The 20098-nt window shown below is 44.4% G+C and overlaps 1 protein-coding gene across 4 annotated transcripts in view; it reads right to left on the bottom strand.

Moving 5' to 3' along the window:
* Positions 1-20098, bottom strand: part of DCAF6 (DDB1 and CUL4 associated factor 6) — a 592636-nt gene that overhangs the window by 49834 nt on the left and 522704 nt on the right. For all 4 annotated transcript variants that reach the window (XM_078658334.1, XM_078658333.1, XM_078658331.1 and 1 more), the window contains 2 exons: positions 4873-5029; positions 385-473 (listed from right to left, as the gene is read on the bottom strand). In XM_078658334.1, the coding sequence (XP_078514460.1) occupies positions 385-473; positions 4873-5029 (246 nt within the window). The remainder of the gene's footprint in view (positions 1-384; positions 474-4872; positions 5030-20098) is intronic.

The raw sequence follows: 20098 nt of genomic DNA, 5'->3' as shown, positions 1-20098 counted from the left end.
AATCATTATGAGCGCCAAAGAAAAAACATTCTAAAGATGGGAGTTGTTCATTGGTGAGTTTTCTAAAATTGGCTTTGTCTTTAAAAATTACTGCTACTCCTTCTTCAATTCTATCTGTTCTGTCTAGGTAAATAATAGAATATCATTTTGATTCCAGTAGGTTCATAGCTGGGTCAGATGTTTCATTTAGCCAGGTTTCCAATAAGAATGTAATGGATAAACTGAGATGTGCAATTAAGTCGGCTATTTCTAAGTTGTGTTTGACTATGGATCTGCAGTACAAAGATAAAAACAGATGGAACATTATCCATTGGAAGCATATTGTGCTTTGTATAATATAGTTATCTCTCCTTAACTCACAGTGGAAATTTATTTTTGCCTTACCTCTTCTGCCAGTTTCGCATTGAATGATTGCATCTCTTCCAGTGGAGACCATATCTTTATATCATAATCTATTCCCGATGAAGCTAAAACTGCAACAAAAATGTAAGATAATTAAAAATCAAAACAATAACATTACAAATTTAGTGTTCAAAGCACGAAGTTTACAACACTCAAGTCTAAACTGTTTTCTCCAATAGGTGAACAAGAGAAAGTATAGATAAAGAAAATGTTTTCACTTTTGTTAGACAGTATTCAAATTTCATCCCATGTATACAAGTTTGCAGTATGGAAATCTTAGTTGAGTTTATTTATTCTTACAATTGCACATTCAAAGCTAAAGGACATGAATGTTGGAACTTCGTTAGAAACAAGAACGCCTCTGCACATTCCTATATCGGTCTGCAACCTCAGTGCTTAAAGGAAACGAGTGACCCAGAGGCTGAAGTCCTCTATTCTTGAAGTCACGCCCTTGAAGATCACAACCACTCCTCATTAGGACTGGAACAAACAAGGTACAGGTTAACTGTGAAATTGGCCAACGATCCATTGATGGGATAGGATTTGGAGGAGCTCTTGGCTGCATTGATCACTGCTTCACTCATGTATAGACACTGGTCTCGCAGACATGGCACAGAGAAGAAACATTGCCTGAATGATGGGTGGAGAGGGAACCCAATGACAGCTTATTTCTTCACAGCATAACCGCCTGTGGAGGGATAGGGGGAAGATGGAACATCTGGAGGGCATGCTTTACTACGCTTTTTCTACAAAATCCTGATTAGGCTTCTGGATCATTTGCATAACACAGAATATGGCTGGGTCTCCATGCCCAAACATGATGCCAAAGCTATGAAGCTCAACTTGCCCTCCATAACGGGCATTGAGATGTATTGATCTTCAAACCCATAGACACTTCATCGTTTGAAACAGAACCATACATTTTGTAACTTATGCACAATCCCAAAATGCAAATGGAGAGGCTCCAACAACTTTTTGAATACAACATCGCCACAAAGACAACATAAGTGACATCATTGCTGTATAAAGGAATTTACACAAATGTCTCACACCCTAGAGGCTAAGGGACTAACATCCACAAATGTGAAGTTGTGCATCTAGATATGTCAATCAAAGGTAGCAGAGGCATGAGCTAATGAGAAAATACTGAAGAAAAGAATGAATCCGAAAAATTAGTATTACAGAAATCGCAAAATGCAAACTTCTTATAGATGCCTTCCAGCTGCAGATTCCTCATCTTTTGATAAAGACCTAAAACACTTAGGGAATATTGGAGGATAGACGATTTTTAGACTGAACTACAAAATCATGCAACACAGTCCAGTCCAGCCCAGCCCAACCACCTTCAACAGAATCCAAGCAGTAATGCTCTGTAAAAAACCAAAAGTTAATGTAAGCCTAAGTGCCAAATTAATTACATTATGGCTTCCAGATGTTGACAGAACAACTGTCCAACAGTGCAGTGGCTCTTTCCTGCCATTCCATGCCAAGCCTTCATACACAGAAGATTCCATCTTACGATGGATTGTTGCCAGATCTCCTTTGGGATTTACCTGTCTACCATTTCAGAAGAATGAAAAGGGGGAACACAATCCAACAGATGGATACGTTAAGCCTGATGGAATTCAGATACATTGTTGGCTAATATGAAAGGATTAGCAGCCAGCGCAATTCTGGCATTTGACAGCACAAGAAAAGACAGGTCCAGACACAAAGAAATGCTACAGTGTTAGGTGTAATTCTTGAAAAGCTCTCAGCCACTAGCAATTACCTACAGCTACATTCCAATCCATTGTTTTCAACAATATACCACACCTGACCTGGACCAGCCTTAAACCAATCAGACATGTTCCTGCTCCAATAGAGTAAAATTGCAGTTAGAATCGTCAGGCACGGTTCCCGCTAGGCCCAGAAGAACGCTCCTTCGGACAGTGGAGATTGTGAGCAGAAATTTGGAACTTAGATTGCTTCAAGGACCTGCTTGATCCCAGAATCCAGATCTGACTAATTTTCATTCTGCAAGAGACTTCTATGTATACACAGCCTGTGAAGCTATCTCTCACACTCCCTTCTCAAAGTGCTCTATGGGCAAGATACTGCTACAGGCCACTGCTTCAAGTCTGGAAGATATTTCTCACAGCTGACATAGGTGACTACCAACATCCTTCTCCAGCCATGTACACGCCAACGACTAGCTACTTACCTGACCAACCAGAAAGTGATTTGAGACATTGTCAAGAGGTAGAGAAGCACTGTATTACCACTACAATTTAAAACAATACAGTAAAAGCAGCAAAATAACCTTTCAGTGCAAAAAGAGTCTATTTGAGGCTACAGATTGCAAAGACAGTGACTGCAGAATAATGGAGATACTGCCAACTTTGCAGAAACCTAAACATTTCTTCCAGTGGCAAAAGTAAATCACTGTAGTGAAGAGGCTACCTCCAGGAAGTAGTGGCCATAGGGTCTTTATGAGAAAAAGCTAAGTGCTGACACATCACCATTCAGGTATGGAAGTAGAGAGCATCTAAATTAAGAGATTAAACAATTCCTTTGTAACAGGGGTTATTGAGGAATGGAAGAAAGTACACAATATAATTTATCAAAAGACCTTGTGCACCAATTTAACAAGCTCTCTCTCACACAGTAACAGACATGCCGGTCCACATCAGTGTATAGTGTGGCAAAGTGGTTCCTGCTCCTGCCTGTGGGCAGAATGGTTATTCCAGAGATTCAAGTTCTGATGGTATCTGGGTGGGAGATGGCTTGCAAAGACTGGCAAGGACATGTCAATGTGGATCAATAAAAAATAGCCAATGGGACAGGATCTGGAGGTGAAGCAAGGGTAACCATGCCAGAATGGTGAACATGTCCTATGAGGACCCTGGCATAAGCTCTCATTGTCTTTGAAGTCAAAATTTGCAACACTGTAACATTGGTTTCAAATGTCATTGAGGCAGATGAACTGCCAGCACCATTAAGGCTGGCCTACTGCCGCCCGGCAAAAAGGAAAAGCAGCACTGGAGGAGGGATGATGATCCCAGCTTTAGGAGATACCACAGCAGACAGAGGAACCAAGAGATGCAACAAGAAAATAGTTCGGAATGACTATATGGAGATGGAGGTCACCCAAAATGCCTATGGGACAGAGTTTTTCACACAAGAAATGAAGAACTTCCAGTGTTTTGGGCTAATTTGCTGTGCCAATCGACCCTCATTTGGTTACTCAAAGCTCACTTGGCCCAGCCCATAGAGGTTCTTAAGGCAAAAGGTGGTTTCACTGTTGGGTCAAGATGCTTTGACCACACCACTCTGGCCCGGATGTCCCAAGTAGCTTGCCATACAGACCAGATGCATCTTCAAAAACGGATTACTGCTTCGCAAATTTCTCCACAAAGGACTCCCTCACCCCACCCAGGAAGCAAGCATACTACCTTAGTCGGTGACCAAGCCCTTTATAGTACATATAAACTGTGTGTCAAGAAACAGCGTTTTTTTTATTTGCCATATCAAGCTCCCAGCATATTGAACTCTCCCCCCATGAGCACCTACATACCACCTCAAATATGACCTTCAAAAAGCCGCCATAAAGCAACTTCTATTCAATCACCAGTTCTTGACCTAGATGCTAAAAGCTTCCAGCACAATAGCAAACTGACACTTTTACCACTCCGACCTTCCTTATGCCCATCCTCAATTAGTCCCATTACTTCTCTTGTATTACCTGAACTTATTAATTTGGGTTCAGGAGTGCTTATGATATGAAATACAGTCCTGCTTAATGAGTGCCTCCAGCAGCACCCTCCTTTTGCACTTCACCCCCACACACAAATGTGTGTGGGGGTGAAGTGCCCCCCCTTTACTGGTTATGCGTACCTTATCTATGCCTCTTCTCACACAATGCTTAACATATATGCATATGTACATACTTTCAATATCCCCCTATGTACTGCTTTACAAACTCCTTTGAGACACGTTCATACTAAATAAATATATACAATATAAAATAGATTAGGCAAATAGACTCGCCAAAGGAAAAGCACCATCAATGTTCATACGTATTATTTGCATATTTCTTACTTTAACAAGTGTCCTCAGGTGTGTGCCTGGATTTCACTAGGTAACTTTCAGGACCAATATTCGTACAAATGAGGGCAAGTTTAATTTACCTGTCTACTGATGTAGTATCCTCCATATTGATGCTGCTTGTACATTTACTTTAAGATGTGAACATTCAAGGTTGCTCTTATATGATTCAAAATTGCCTTACTCAAGGACAGTACCTACCAAACGTCAGGACAGATGAAATCACACAAGATAGAGGACAAAGCCATCTTGTGATATCTATCAATCATTTATTTACTTCCTAAACGTTAACTACAGACGATTAATCATTTACAAAAATAATAACTTTCAAGAACCCACAACAAGTTATTGCAAGATTTAGTATATAGACACTCATGGCCTTACTTGGGTCATATGGATGTGGTTGTAGACAGTTAACTACATGATTGTCAGCTTCCAGCAGCATCAGGTGCTCAGCAGTATGTCGGTCCCAGATAAAGATATGGCCACAGTCGGACCCACTCATAACAAAGTTGTTACCCCAGAAATTGGCTTCTTTTATCTATGAAAGTAGGAAATATGTAGATGTTACTTTATTTCTTGAGTCAGGGGGAGCACAGTTTATGAACATCATGAAAACAAATGTTACTTGCTACTAAAGAAGCACCTTTTCCTTGCTTCTTGACATTGGTAATAAAACAATAAACTGCTTGAGAAAGAAAATGGCACAAGGACACATGCCTTCACCCACTAGTCACAATACAATACTATGCTCAATGCACTCAGTCTCAAATGTGAGAGCTGGAGCGAACTCTAAAATAAATAAGGGGCAGTGGATAAGTAGATTACGATGATCAGACCTGGTGTCAAGCAGTGGCCACAATCCTGAAGAACAAAGATCTGTAGAATTGCACAAGGCAAAAGACACATGAAAGCGCCCTGAGACCTGTAGGTGACCCGGCGCTATATAAACCATTAATAACAATAACAATAACAATAACATGAAGGTGAGGGGTCAACAGAAGGGAGCAGCGGGTTTGGACTTGGAAGCATTTACGGTGGCCCTTTTCACTTCCTGTTTGATGGGGACCACGGGGAGGTGCGGCTGGGCAAAGTGCACCAGAGTGGTTCCCTAGGTATGAGGCCTCAGGAATCTCAACAACATTTCATAGTTTCAAGATAAAGGAGGAATGTCAGAGAGCTGCAAGATGAAAGAGAAACCGACTCCTTTCGGGGCTTCGAATGTTCCATTTCACAACCTCTCCCCAACAACATTGCAATCAAAATTAGATATGCTGTATCAGAAAACATAAAATACAGATGGATATAATTTATTGGCATTGCATTTTAATAGCTGGTAAAGCTTAGGCACTTCATGTCAAGAGAGAAAGCAGCAAAGCTCTTGAAGGTTCAACTCGAAGAGGAGCTGGTGGCAGGACCAGGCAGTTGAGAGAATCATGAGCCGAGGGGACATTGAATGGAGATCAACCAACAGGATTGGGGCCCAACACAGAAGAGACAATAGAAACAGAATAAAGGGCAGGCAAAGGAATATGTAATGGGCATCTATGCTCTATCATGGGGATTCCTTGGGGCTTGCTTGGAGGCCACAGAGCAGGAAATCTGGGAGCCAAACTGCAGGATGCACCCTTACACAGTAAAGCCTCTTGGCTGTGCAGCCAGGCTATCGTGAAGATATGGTTCAAAGACAGAGGCAAGAGATACCAGGAGCCCATTGGCTAGGGCTAAGCATTCCAATGAACATTTGAGCGCGGGGTGTAGGCTGCTCTCCTATCTTGTCCCTGACAGTCTCCAAGGCAGAACTATCTAGCTGTAGATTTAGTTTTTATTAATGACGGTTATTATTTATTTATCCATTCTGTAAGATGGAAGGTATTATTGATGTTATGTTTGCTATATTGTTATGGTTGTTAATATGGGGGAGGGGTCGGTTAGGTTAGCCAGTCTACAAATACTGGTAATGCAAGTAGACTGGAGGTGATTACCCAAGCCTATGGCCATGTCATTGCATTTAATGAATATTCCACCTACGACACACAGGAGAGGCTTGGGCCAGTCCCACGGAATGTTTGTTTTAGATCTATTTCGTCAAGTAAAGCGACTAAACAGTCCTCAACAAGAGAGTCAGACTCTGGCAGACATTAGTGGAGGGTAACTACGATGTTGCGACCCTTCGTGAAACACATTTAATGCAGTGCCACCAAAACATGCTTTAGACACAGATGGCGCACACTTGCTTTCTATTCATAGTCAATTAAGATTCTCTCAAAGATCTGTGCTCTTTGGAGTTCAAAAAAGCAAGACAAATAGGGAGGGTAGGGTCTTGATTGTGGTGTGCAGCTTGCACAACAGGGTAATAAAAGTGATCAAGGTTTACACTGCAAATTTCCCCATGATGACTTTGAAGAGGGAGAAACTGTGGCGACAGGGGAATTTAATATGATATGGGACCTGGAAAACAACAGGTCAAGGGGCCTCTTGCCATCACTTGGGTACTTTCTACAACATATTAAAGCATGCAATCCGGGACGCTGACCTTCAAAAAGTCTGGAGGGAGAATAACATTGCTGTTAGGGACTGTTCCTAGTCCTCACGTTTTCATAGAACCATCTCCAGAATAGATCATATGCTACTTGGTAGTAGGTTGCTGGGGGAAATTATCAACGCAACCATTCTACCACTTACATTGTCTGACAACGGCACTGTGACCATCTCACTTTTAATAACATACTGCAGATTGAGGGGGCAGATGATGATGCCATCCAGCTCTACTTTGTTATTAGGTACTTCGCTCTCAGCTGCGAGCTAAGATGGAGGAGTAGTTTGAGCTGCATGGTAAGGATGGAATGGATAAAATGTGGCATTGTTTTAAGATGGTTACATGAAGCAAATGTATTATGTTAATGTATCACAAAAAGCAATATTTCTCAAGGGTCAAAAAGGGGATTTAATGACCAAACTCTAATACGCCCCAATTCTATATATATAACAATAAAGAATATCAGAGGGTCAACACACAGTGTGAACGCCTAAAGAAGCCAACAAAAATCACTAAGCCATGTATAGTGTATGTTCTAGAAAGGGTCACCCATAAAACCAACCCTCAGTGTGGATTTTAAAGGATGCCCATCAGTCACCACACGGAACCGCCCTTCATCATTTGGGTTTCCTATCAAGACCACCATAGAGGATGCCACATGCCGTTCACAGAGAAGGTGCAGATGGTAAAAGCCTATCGCTGATCTGGCAGATCTTGCGTGGTCTTGTTTCTCATTTGAGATGCTGTTAGAGAGTTTTGAAGGGGACTGATGTTGCAGTGCAAAAAAAGTGTGTAAATAAAAAAGAATGTGAATATAAAATTGGATGAGGGGGTGCTAGTACTCACTTTTATTCTGGTGCTACCCACTCTGCCAAGATTAAAAAAGTAGTTAAGAGCAGTAACAATATTTTTGATACGGTCTACAAGTAATCCAAGGTCGACATGTTTCAGCAATAAAGACAAGCTATGTCATTGCTTTCATCAGGACCAAACAAATTCTTTAGCTACTGCAAACGAAGTGATAGTGTAACAAAAAATCGTGCATCAAATCATACACTGATACCAAGGTCACCTGAATCCACTAGGTGCTTGCATCATGTTCATCACCTGTCCAAGTCGTCACAAGTGTCTGGAAGTTATAAAGACATGGATAATAAGTGCCCGTTGGCTAAAAACGTTCACAACATCACACAAGTAAACCAGATTCTCTCTTGAACCACTCTGGTATCTAGTGTTATCCAAAGACATACACCTATAGCAATATATTGTTATCTGCTAATATCTCCACTCGAGAAAGAATTGTCAAATTTTCATGGGAGAAAACATCTTACCCAACTTGGAAGATGTACAGACCTCACCCCACCTGGCCACGGCTCAGGAAAGGGGAGCACCGCTCTATAGAAGGAGAAAGTAAAAAAAAAGCTAGTTGTAAATACTGAGGGTTGGTTTTGTGGGTGACCCTTTCTAGAACATACACTATACATGGCTTAGTGATTTTTGATGGCTTCTTTAGGCGTTCACACTGTGTGTTGACCCTCTGATATTCTTTATTGTTATGTTAATGTATGGCTTGACTAAACTGAGAAAGCAGGAACTATGGCCACTAGAAGAAAAGTGACAGCTCTGAAGGGGGAGGATCAGTGAGGTCAACCCCACAAAGCAGAAATAACACTGCTACACTCCAAAGGTTCCCTGGCCAGAGAAATAAAGAGGAACCCCCATTACATGTGTGTTTAGTAAGGCAGACACAAGAGAATGGACATGTCTCAAAGATGACCTTTCAGAGGATCTCTCTGTTTTTAGAGGAGCAAAACTAAGCGGAATTTTGTCAACTGCCTTGTTTGCGACTAACCCCTCTCCCGTCGTAGATGTGGTGCAGCAAGAGTACAGAAGGGATACTTCTCATAGCTTGCATCCCTCCTCCACTGCAAGACTTATGGGAAGGCCCCAGTTACATCAAACAAGGTCCTGGCCGCTATTGAGTTGCAAAGGTAGAAAAGGCTCCTGGGCACAGTGAGTTTGTAAGCAAATTTTACAAGGACTTATGACATGGCTGCCCAGATTAGTTGATGTGTGCAACCAATTTGTAAAGTAAGGTAAGACCCACCCCCCAGTATCGGTGAAGCAAACGTTATTCTCGTCCTCAAGCTGGGGAGAGATCCAAGGCAATTCCCTTTTTATAGCGCCAAAGCATTGATGAATATAGAACCAAACCTCTTGATGAAGATTCTGGCCACAATGCTTGAGATCCTCTTGCCCATCCTGAACCACCCAATAAGGCTTCATTCTGGGATGCCAGATACATGATAATGTACAAAGGCTTATACTCGTCGCTGAGAAGTTAACATGAAACGCATCCCAGTGATCCTGGTCTCTCTGGACAACGAGAAGCCCTCTGACCAGGTTGGCTGATCTTTTTCCTAAAAAGGTACTGATTAAAGTTGGTCTGGGTCACAAGTTTCTGAACATAGTGATGGAGAGTTACCACCATCGGACATTGAAAATATGCTTTCAGTCTTGCAGGGACACAAGGAATGGGCGCTCATCTTGTAGGCGCTCAGCTTTAAGCCCTTGGCTTTACACGTGAGAAAAGACAAAGACATTGAAGGGATACGGTTTGGCCCTGATATTTTTAAAACATCACTTTTAACTGACAACATCCTCATGACATTGAGTGGCACCCAGATACTCAATCCCAGCAGCGATTACATAGTTGCATATATTAGAAAATATGGCAGGGCCTAAAATTAACTTTAGTAAGTGAAAGATCCTTAATTTGACTCTTAGCCGAGAAGAGGTCAGCATGCTGAAGGAACAGACTTCCTTCCATTGGGCAGGTACATATAGCAAATATTTAGCAGCTTACATTATTGCTTTGTGACTGACCTACATAAGGCAAATTATCCTGACCTCTTGGCAGCCATTAGGGAGGATTCACAGAAGTGGTCCCTGTTCTACCACTCCTGGCTTAGTCGAAACAATGCCATGAAGAAGAAGTCCTCCCACCAGTCCTATATCTTTTTTGGGAGCTCCCTATGCAGGTGGAGTGCAGGTTCTACTTGGCCCTGAAAAAGAATGTCCTGAACTTTGCTTGGCACAGCCTGCATTGGCACCTGGCATACAAAATGCTGTGCACACTGGAGGATAGGGGCGGGCTGAGTCTTCTAGTCTTCCCTTTATATTATAAAGTGTTACATTTGAGGGATTTGATGAAGTGGTCTTTACGAGAGACTGACAAAATACGGTTGCACATGGAACATGTATGTGAGGATGGATCTGTGGAATCTGATTTGGAGACCCAGATGAGATAGAGGAACTAATGTTTATCTTAGGATACAAGTAGGCGCAACCCTGAGAAAATGGGATCTGACCATGAGGCATCTGATCAACAAAGTTCCCTTCCCCGTACACCTGGATTAATTTAAACCCTGCCTTCTGCTATTTAAAGCAAACACAAGGAGATGATGGATGGAGCGCTAACACTTTTCAGACACTCACCCCCAGTCACAGATCTGGGTTGAATCCATCATCATTCTTTAGCTCACTTCGCCACCCTAGTTCAGACATAGCTATATGCAAATCAGTCTTGACCCTATGCCTCATGAGGACAGTCCAGCCCGAACTGCCAAGCAATGTCTTCCCTAGGTAGGAAACAAGCACCCCGGGATCGGTTTCGGGGTAACACCCCTCATCAGCCAGGCTAGCTTGAATCCAGTGGCAAAGTGAGCAAGGGACCCACTTCTGGGCATACCATGCCAACTTAGGGCGAACAAAGCAAACACAAGGAGATGATGGACGAAGTGCTGAAACTTTTCAGACGCTCACCTCCAGTCACAAATCTGGGTTGAATCCATCATCATTCTTTAGCTCACTTCGCCACCCCAGTTTAATAATAATACAGATTTTTATAAAGCGCGTACGGTTACCTCCTAGGAAGTGTCCCGGCGCTAAGCATACAGCACGAGACATGTAAATAGAGGGGAAGTCCCTGGCTCTGATCTAATGGGTAAAGAGCCAAGTTTTCAGGTCCTTTCTAAAACAAGCCTCTGAGGGGGCTAACTGTATACCAGAAGGCAGAGTGTTCCACAACCTTGCCGCATTGACCGAGAATGTCCTGCCACCCAGACGTGCCCTTCTTACTCGCGGAACAAGTAGTTGGAGTAGAGAGCTGGAGCGTAGGAGTCTCGCCTGTGAGTATCTGGGGAGTCGAGCTTTTAAGTACTTGGGGCAGCTCCCATGTAAGGCTCTGAAAGCCAAAGTCAGAGCCTTAAATGTTTTCCTACTAGCTACTGGCAGCCAGTAGAGTGCGCGCAAATGCGGAGAGACATGCTGTTTGAACGGGATAAACTTTATCACCCTCGCAGCCGCATATTGGACGGTTTGCAGCCGTTGGATCAAGTATTTGGGCAAGCCCAGGTACAAGCCATTGGCATAATCCAGCCTTGAGGTGACCATGGCATGGATTACCGTCTTCCGACAGCCTTCAGGTAGTAGCAGGAGAATTTTTCGCAACTTCCTCAGTTTGCTTAAGCAACCTCCTACAACCTGTTGGATGTAAATGTAAATGTAAATGTGTTGGACTTGTAAAGCGTACAGCTGCCCGTAAGCGTCCCGGCGCTGAAGACCGCTGGGGAACCCGTCCTGGCTTTCCTTGTGAGATGGTCCCTTCTGGGTATCTCCAAGGTGAAACAAGGCATCCCCAGCGTCTGTGGGGGGCCGTTGTAGAGATGAGGCAAGCTTAATGCCCAGAGTTGCCGAGTGTGATCCCTGGTTAGAGTAGGCACCGAGGCAAGAATTGTCGAGTCCGCTGACTCTGGTCCACGACCCTGCCGCGTCAGGAATTGAACCCTGGTCCCGGGCCGTTCTCTGCTTTCGGGTCTGCCTCCTCTAACCAGTGAGCCACACCACTCCACTGTGGGGAGAAAAAGACAAACTATCATCCCACTTCACCCCCAGATTTTTTACCTGTGTGCTAGGGAGGGGCGCCTGACCCATCTCAGCTGGCCACCACAGCTCAGAAGAGGGGCAGGGGCCCTTTCCAAAGAACATAACCTCCGTTTTACCGGCGTTCAGTTTCAGTTTGTTTATATTCATTCAGCTCGCTACATCGCGAAGGCACCCTTTGAAATTAGCAAACGCTGCCTCCGACACCTCCGAATACGGGAGGACAAGCTGAGTGTCATCGGCGTAATAGACTGCCGTGACTCCCCAGTTCGAAATTAAAGAAAAAAAGGGGGGCTAAATAAACATTGAAAAGTAGCGGGCTAAGAGCAGAGCCTTGTGGAACCCCGCAGCCCAGACACTTCGGTTTAGAGGAAAAGGCGCCTAACGCCACCTTCTGTGATCTATTAAGCAGATACGATCGCAGCCACCCTAGTGCTTGCCCCTGAAGGCCAATCTCCTCCAGACGCAGCAGCAGTCTGTTGTGGTCGACCGTATCAAAGGCGGCCGACAGATCCACGAGCACCAGCATAGCAGATGCCCCTGAATCTAACGACCACCCAACTGACTCAGCCACCTCGATCAGTGCGGTCTCGGTGCTGAAACCGGGCCTAAAGCCAGACTGGGTTTCATGCAAGATGTTATTATCCTCCGTAAATCTATTCAGTTGACCTTGAATCAGTTTCTCCAGCATTTTGCCTGGAGCTGCCAATTACGATATTGGGCGTAAATTGCTGAGATCAGTCGCATCTCCGTTCGGTTTCTTTTTCAGAGGGAGAAGTGTAGCGTGTTTCCAACAATCAGGAAACACCCATGTGGAAATAGACGTATTCCATATATGCCGAAGAGTAGGCGCGATTGAATCCGCCATCAGACACCAAAGCTTGGGGGGACACGGGTCATCTGGAGACCCTGATTTGCATCGCTTTATTTCCTGCAAAGCCTCAGCAAGTGTTATCGGCTGAAATTGACATAAGGTCACAAGAGGAGCGCCAGCCTCCGCCGTGTCAGACATTACCGTGGGCCTGGGTTGGGTGAAGGTGCCATTCACCTTCGTTATCTTATCATCAAAAAATTCGGAGATCTTGTCACAGAGAGTCTCTGAGGGAATGACCTCCGTTTCAATGCTTCTAGGTTTGAAAAAAGACTGCACCACTTTGAATACTTCTTTGTTAGAATGTTCTGCTTGTTGGATGGAGGTGGCAATAAAGAGTTTTTTTGCCTTTATTATAGATTTATGAAACTTGCGGATGGCTATCCTATAGCGCTCCCTAGCCAGATCGCAATAGTTTGCCCTAGACATAGCTATATGCAAATCAGTCTTGACCCTGTGCCTCGTGGGAACAGTTCAGCCCAAAGTGCCAAGCCATGTCTTCCCTGGACCAGAAACAAGCATCCTGGGACCAGTTTCGGGGTAACACCCCTTATCAGCCAGGCTAGCTTGAATTCAGTGGCAAAGTGAGCTAAGGACCCACGTCTGGGCATACCCTGCTATTTAAGCCCATTCTTTGCATGGAGTAAGGCGTTGACCAATCATCATGTCAGATATGTTTGGGTCGATCTAGTGTTCTGAGACCTGGATTTGGGTGACAGAAGAGGAAATGTTCAGATACTCACAAATCTGTTATTACAGTCACCTATGAAACTGGGGACTGTTGGTGACCTTACTCCCTTTAAAATGTTTATGAAAACAGATGCCGGATTGAAAAGTATTATCTCCTCAGCCTATAAGCTGCTAGAAGCGTCCTGCCTTCCCCCAGAAAATGGTACCAAAGGGGCAAAGATAGATGACTTGACTTGGAGACAGATTTGGATAGACCCAGTGAAGGGAACAGCTAGTAAACACAATAGGAAAGTTCATTATTAACTAATGCATGAATGTTATAGGTGCCCAGCCGAGTTACACTGCTTCTACTTTGGGGTGCCCATGCTGCGTTGGAGGGGTTGTGGTTTATGGGGATATTTTAACTGTATCTGCTGAGACTGCCCACACATAATACTGTACTTGCAAGGGAATCCTGCCGGAGATGAGAGAGCTATTGCAGTAGCCACTATCAAATAACACAGGCTTGATTTTCTTGGAAACATGTTCCCAGGTGAAGGGGAATATGATGTTAATGTGAAACTGCCTGGTGTCGGCAAAAGTAGCACTTTCATTAGAAATGTAAAGAATCAGCATCCATGTCACAAAGGAACCTACAGCTTTAACATTTCCTTGCAATGGAGAGACTGAGCTGGGTGCTGGCAAACCGTTTTAGTGGGGTTAACAAAATCTGGTGTTACTTTTGGCATGTCTTTCAACGGGGCTGATGAATGTAACCTCCCTACCTAGGCTAATGGCAGCAATATTTATTTTCCTGTTAATGGGAAGGAGGGAGTAGTTTCTGTCCTGTAACTCCAGTTCTGTAGTAGGGGTATCTCTGTTATAGTCATAATCTAGTGAATAGTCCCGCCCATGTGCGTGGACCCCGGAGCAATCAAAAATAATCTCTTAGAGTGTCGAAAAATGCAGAAATGCACAGACACTTAAGAGAGAATTTAAATACAGATAATGCAGCCTATAAAAGGCTACACTGTCCAGTACTTCAACTAGAAATTCCACCAAAGAAATCCACAAAACAGCAAAGCCTGTACAGATTTCCCTTGCTTAAACAGCAAAAACACTCTGGAATGATAGAGAGGAGGACCTGGACAGACAAGCCCCATAGGCTGCCATTATGTGGCTCAGAACAGGATACTGTGCCTTTAAGAGAACTTTCCAGAACTTCACAGTATCCCAGAATGCACTGCAGGTCCCAGTTACTTTCAGTTCTTTTTTCCGGCTCCTGCAAGCAGGACCCTGGAGCATTGAGCTCTCCCTTTTCAAGGGTTTATTGGTGTTTTTTCACTGTAAAATCGATTTAAGTACTTTCTAAGTACTTTTGGGCTTTTCTTCTTGGTTTTTTGCACTCTTTTGATGTCAAATATGCCTTCATTATTTGACAAATGCCCAGAGTGCTCCAGGAAGATGGCTAAGTCAGACCCTCATGAGGTGTGTATCCTCTGCCTGCCCTCTTCCCATGTTCCAGAGGAGTGTGAGATCTGCAAAGGCTTCTCTGGCAGGACCCTGAAAGACAGAATGAAGATCAGACTTTAGGGCCTCAAGGAAAGAAGGCTGAAGGCTCAAGGTGGGTCTGGAGGGGCTTCATCTGCCCATGCTGAGGCCTCTGGGGGGCTCCCCAGGGGCAGGAAGTCCAGCAAACGTCCCCAGTCTCCGTCTGGGTCGGTAGCACTGACCACAACGTCGAGAGGGAGGTCCACGGCCGGTTCCCAGTCTCCCCAGGGCTCTGGGTCGAGAAAACGTCGCCCGTCGACGTCGAGGGACTTGCACAGGCCGCCGTCGAACCCAGTGACGGTTTCATCGTCGTCGTCTTCGGCGTCGACGCCAAGTGATCGGCGTTGACGGGCCCGGCGTCGGCGCTCGCCGTCGAGGCGACGCCGCCGATCGCCGTCGACGGACAGGACTTTGTAGTCGTCGAGGGGATCCTCGTCGTCGAGACCGCCGTCGAAGCGGAAGAGGTCGCCGTCGAGGCAGAAGAGATCGCTGGCGAGACGTAAGAGGTCGACGTCGAGGCGGTTGAGGTCGCCGTCGAGGCGGGCGAGGTCGCCGTCGAAGCGGTTGAAAAGGTCACCGTCGAGGCGGTCGAGGTCGCCGTCGAGGCACAAGAGATAGTAATATGTGCATTTGGTATGGGTGCACTGAATGACTTAGTCAGAAGAATCCATCTTGGATTACGAACACAAGCATACTGTACAAGATGGATGTTGGAGGTAGCTTACCACACAAGCATGGTGTACTGCTAGAATTTCTGAGGCTTTTCTGCAGCGACAGACTCTGAAGTGTGTGAGGATGGAGACAGGTCTCCCTCTAGATTGCAGAAGTGAAATGTTGCTGTGGCCTGCCTTTTGATCATTCCTGGACACCTCTCATTCCATTAGATGGAGGGTGTGTACATCTGTCTGCTCAGAAAGGAAGGCGTATTCTTTTGACACAACCTGCTCCTTTCATCGAAGATGCTATGGGTGTCAGGTGTGAAGCCTTATGTTCGTAATGCGGGTTTCTTCCACAGTCATCTATTGCTGCCTGCCATCACCTGGAGACAATGAGTGTCTCTGCTCTAAAGCAGAGCGATGCACAAAGTGAAGAAACAGCCTCAAACCAGTTCCAGAAGAGCACACATGGAATAAACAAAGTAGATCTGAAAAAGGAGCATAAGTTAAGTACTGAGACGGTCAGTCAGCATTCCAAGTTTCCTACTGATCGGTGAAGGGGACACCCCACAGGCTGTTGCGGAAACATCGGAGATCCAGGGCTGGTGACAGTCCGATTCCCAGAAGTGAAGACACATTTCCTGAAGGATCTGCAATTATCTTGTGGACGGCACTCTGAGCTTGCTTTCGTTCTGCAGTCTGTCAGGGCTCCTGAGAGACTGATACCGCAGATATCCTAGCAAGGATAATAAGAAGTCCGGCTGCAGGTGCCTGGCAGAGGAGCTGCCCTGACAGTAGATGAATCGACTGAAGAAATAGGCAACTTGCACCAAGACTGTTGCAGGCACTACAAGAAGCTGTGGTGGCTCCGTGCCGGCATGGGGTGCGTTCTCACTTGTGCTCATTAGGCATGGAGAGGTTTCTCAGGGCTCTCCCTGGCCTAGGAGTGATCCGAGTGAGAGCAAGCATGGAACAAAAAAGAAAACTCCCAGAGCCAAACCATGGGCTCCACGGGCACTGCTCTGAGACGAAATGTGCCCAGATCCTGTAGTCACAGTTAAGAACTGTGCTAAAGAAGCTTGCCGCACCGAAAGGATACAATAAACCACCATTTCGTTGTCACCCAACTACCGAAGGATACAATAAACCACCATTTCGTTGTCACCCAACTACCCTGCTATCTGTAATCTTTAACACTGACGCTTTTTAACTTGTGACAGGGCTCCTGGGCTCCTAGGACAAGTTTCAGTCCTCCTAAGAGCTTCCGTGAACGAGCTTTAAGATTCGTGGGTGAGCTCTGCTCCTCTGTTCGGAGGGGGTTGGGGGTGCTTTAAGGTCTAAACAGCTTCATGAATTGCAAATGCTCCACTGAGTGGCCACAGGCCTCTCTGGAACTGATGCTAGACACAGATTTTAACTCAATGGCTGAGACTTTGCAATTGAGAGCATGACCTCCTGTGAGCCTGAGGACATTGTCCTTAGCCAGACAAAGCCACTAACACAGGATTGACACACTTGGCCTACAGGTCCTAGAAACCGGAACCTGGTTACTTCCCACATTGTGAGCCAGCACCTGTCCAGTTTTCCCCGTTTAGCAGCTTACCTGTAGAGTTGTATTAGCAGACTCTCTGAGCAAAGTTTTATGTAGTATGGAGTAGTTGGTGTACAAGGTACTTTCTCTCTTTATTAAGTCAAAGCGGAGTGGCAGGAAAAAACTATTGTGGCATGTGTGCTTTTAACAATACTTATTTACCAAAAAAATCATAAAGCAATGGGACTTCCCTTCACCAAGTACTCTACTTTTGCTTCACCTCATAAGCTCTCTCAAGGTGCTTAATAATAATGACAGCTTGTCTTTATATTAGTTAACAAATTACCCTGACAAATCAAGAATAAGCTTGCTATGGTACACTTATTTAAACCGCATCTGAGACTTTCTCTCCTGATTGCATTAAAACTAGTATCTTTTCACAATGATATTGCCAGATGTAAACATATCTTTATAGAAAAAAATCCCTCCTGCCAGAAATTGGTAAGGAGTTGACAAGAGGATCACTGCCGTGAATAAACAGACTTACTACTTTGGTTTTCTCCACCATAAGTGTAGAGACATCTGCAGTAGTAAATCCTGCGCAAGGGGTGGGAAGGTTTCAAGGAGAGGGACGTCCTGTAGATTTGTGAAAGCCCACAAAAAGGCACGAATGTGGGCATTCAGAAACTGAAATAGGACCAAGAGTATGGTTGAAATATTACTCCGCAAAGGCATGTAGTAACTACTGTTCCAAGTTTGGGAAGGGAATGGATCGGGGGTAGGGCTTTCTACAAATAAAACAAGCATTGGCAAAGCCAATAGGTTTCGCCTATGTTAGACTTATTGGTGTTGTCAATGTTTTTAAAGATGCTGCACAGCAGCTCAAACTGCTGTGCGACGTGACAAAGTAAATATAAACAAAGTGCTATGACGAGGCCAGCGTTGACCGCGTCATAGCATCTTGGTTTTATTTATTTTAAGACATGTTGCACAGCAGCCTGTGCCAATGTGCAACATGCCTCAAAACAGTGCAGGGGGGCTGGGGTTTGAAAAGCAACTCTTCTCCTCTGGGGGATGTGGCTCAACGGACACAGCTGCAGGCTGAGGACCTAAGTTTGAATCTTGGCGTAGGCTAAACATCCTGTAATTCCGGGCAAACAACTTTATCTCCCGTGCCTAAAAACCCTGTTGTGCCCACTTTGCTCACATTAATATTTGTGTGGACATTCACCAGCAGCTAAAGGCATGCACATGCTATCCCTAGCTCCTACTAAGTGCTAATGATAAGATAGGAACAAATACCCTTTGCATCCTTTTTAACCATACTGCCTGCATCTATATGGCCCTAGAATCCATGGAATTGCAGCAGAAAATAGTGCCAGGGAATCCTCTTTTCTGGGGGGAGGATGCATCATAGGACCAGCTTCCAATTGGGTAACCCGTTTCGAGTCTCGGTATCGGCTCAACATCCTGTAATTCTGGGCAAGTCACTTTATTTCCCTCACCTAAAAAACAAAAAAATTATGTGTCCTTGCGTATTGTAAATGGTGGTCATGTAAAGCAATCAATACCTTTGGGTCGAGTTTGAGTTATATAAACCGTAAGAAAAAAAAATGCAACAAGGGTGGGAATCAAAGGCGGCAGGATCAGTGGGTTAAAGAGAATGAAGGTGGGGGTCAAACATTTTCTTTTTTTAAACCCGAAGGAGCCTGAGGTCAGTGGAAGGGCACTTGCCACTGGAAGCAGTATTTGGTTAATGCACAACAGCAGGGAAAAAGACTGAAGCCTAGGAGGAAGCCAGTGGAGAGGAGGATGTGCTGACCAATAGGAAGAAAGGAGAGGAGTGACGTGGGACCCTATCAATGGTAAGAAAAGGTAAGTTATAGGCGGGCTGTAAGCGCCTTTTAAGATAGTTTTTTCTTCACAAGGGATTTCCAAAGCACTGTGCAGCTGAAACCTAAAAATGGGGGTGCATTCTCCCGCTGCATAAACGCATGCCACATGGATTTTTTCACAGAGGGAATAGAGCCTGTGGTAGGTTACGCATGACATTCCCATAATAAGTAATTGGTAATTCCCATTACCAATAATTCTACACCAATATGAAGGCATGTACAGAGCCCTTTATTTTCCCTTTGTTTTACTCCCTCTGAAGAAAAACATACAAAACACATATTTGACTTCTAAAGATTATTCCCTGAACTACAGTGCCACCTGGAGGACTTGAACACGACTGCAGTCTTCACATTATATATATATATATATATATATATATATATATATATATATATATATATATATATATATATATATCATAATTTACACCAATCTTTGGAACAACACTGCACAAAATTGAGACTTCAAAACAAGTAGATTTGAATTAAGTGATGCTTGTTTGGGATTGGGGGAGGGTAGGGTGGAAAGTATGAAATTAAGTCCCCAAACAAAGTGTTCATTAAATTTAACTGGAGAATTTCTATTTGAAATATTCTGTGCAAAAAAGGTAAACTGCTTAATGAAAACACTACATTTCTTCTGTAATTCAAAGGGACTTTTTCTGTCTATGTAAGTCTGAAGCATTTTTGTTCAACAGTTTTCTTAAAGCGGTAAATAAAATGTGAGCATTCATTGAGCATGTGCAGATTATGTGTGCGCGTGTGAATATATCTATATGCACAAGTTACTACTTGTGTAACGATATATCTGTAAGAGACATTAGTTAGTGATAGATTCCTTACCTTAGAATATCCCCAGGCGTCAGACTGGATCTGGAAACTTTTGAGTAGCAATACCCCTGCGTGTCGGTAGGTGTCGTCCACGGCTCCGCGTCCGTCGTCGGCAGCGCCGGA

The sequence above is a fragment of the Lissotriton helveticus genome, chromosome 8 (genome assembly GCF_964261635.1).
Source record: "Lissotriton helveticus chromosome 8, aLisHel1.1, whole genome shotgun sequence".
Lineage (NCBI taxonomy): Eukaryota > Metazoa > Chordata > Amphibia > Caudata > Salamandridae > Lissotriton > Lissotriton helveticus.
The sequence above is the reverse complement of the archived record's forward strand: the minus strand, read 5'-3'. Positions and strand labels throughout refer to the sequence as shown.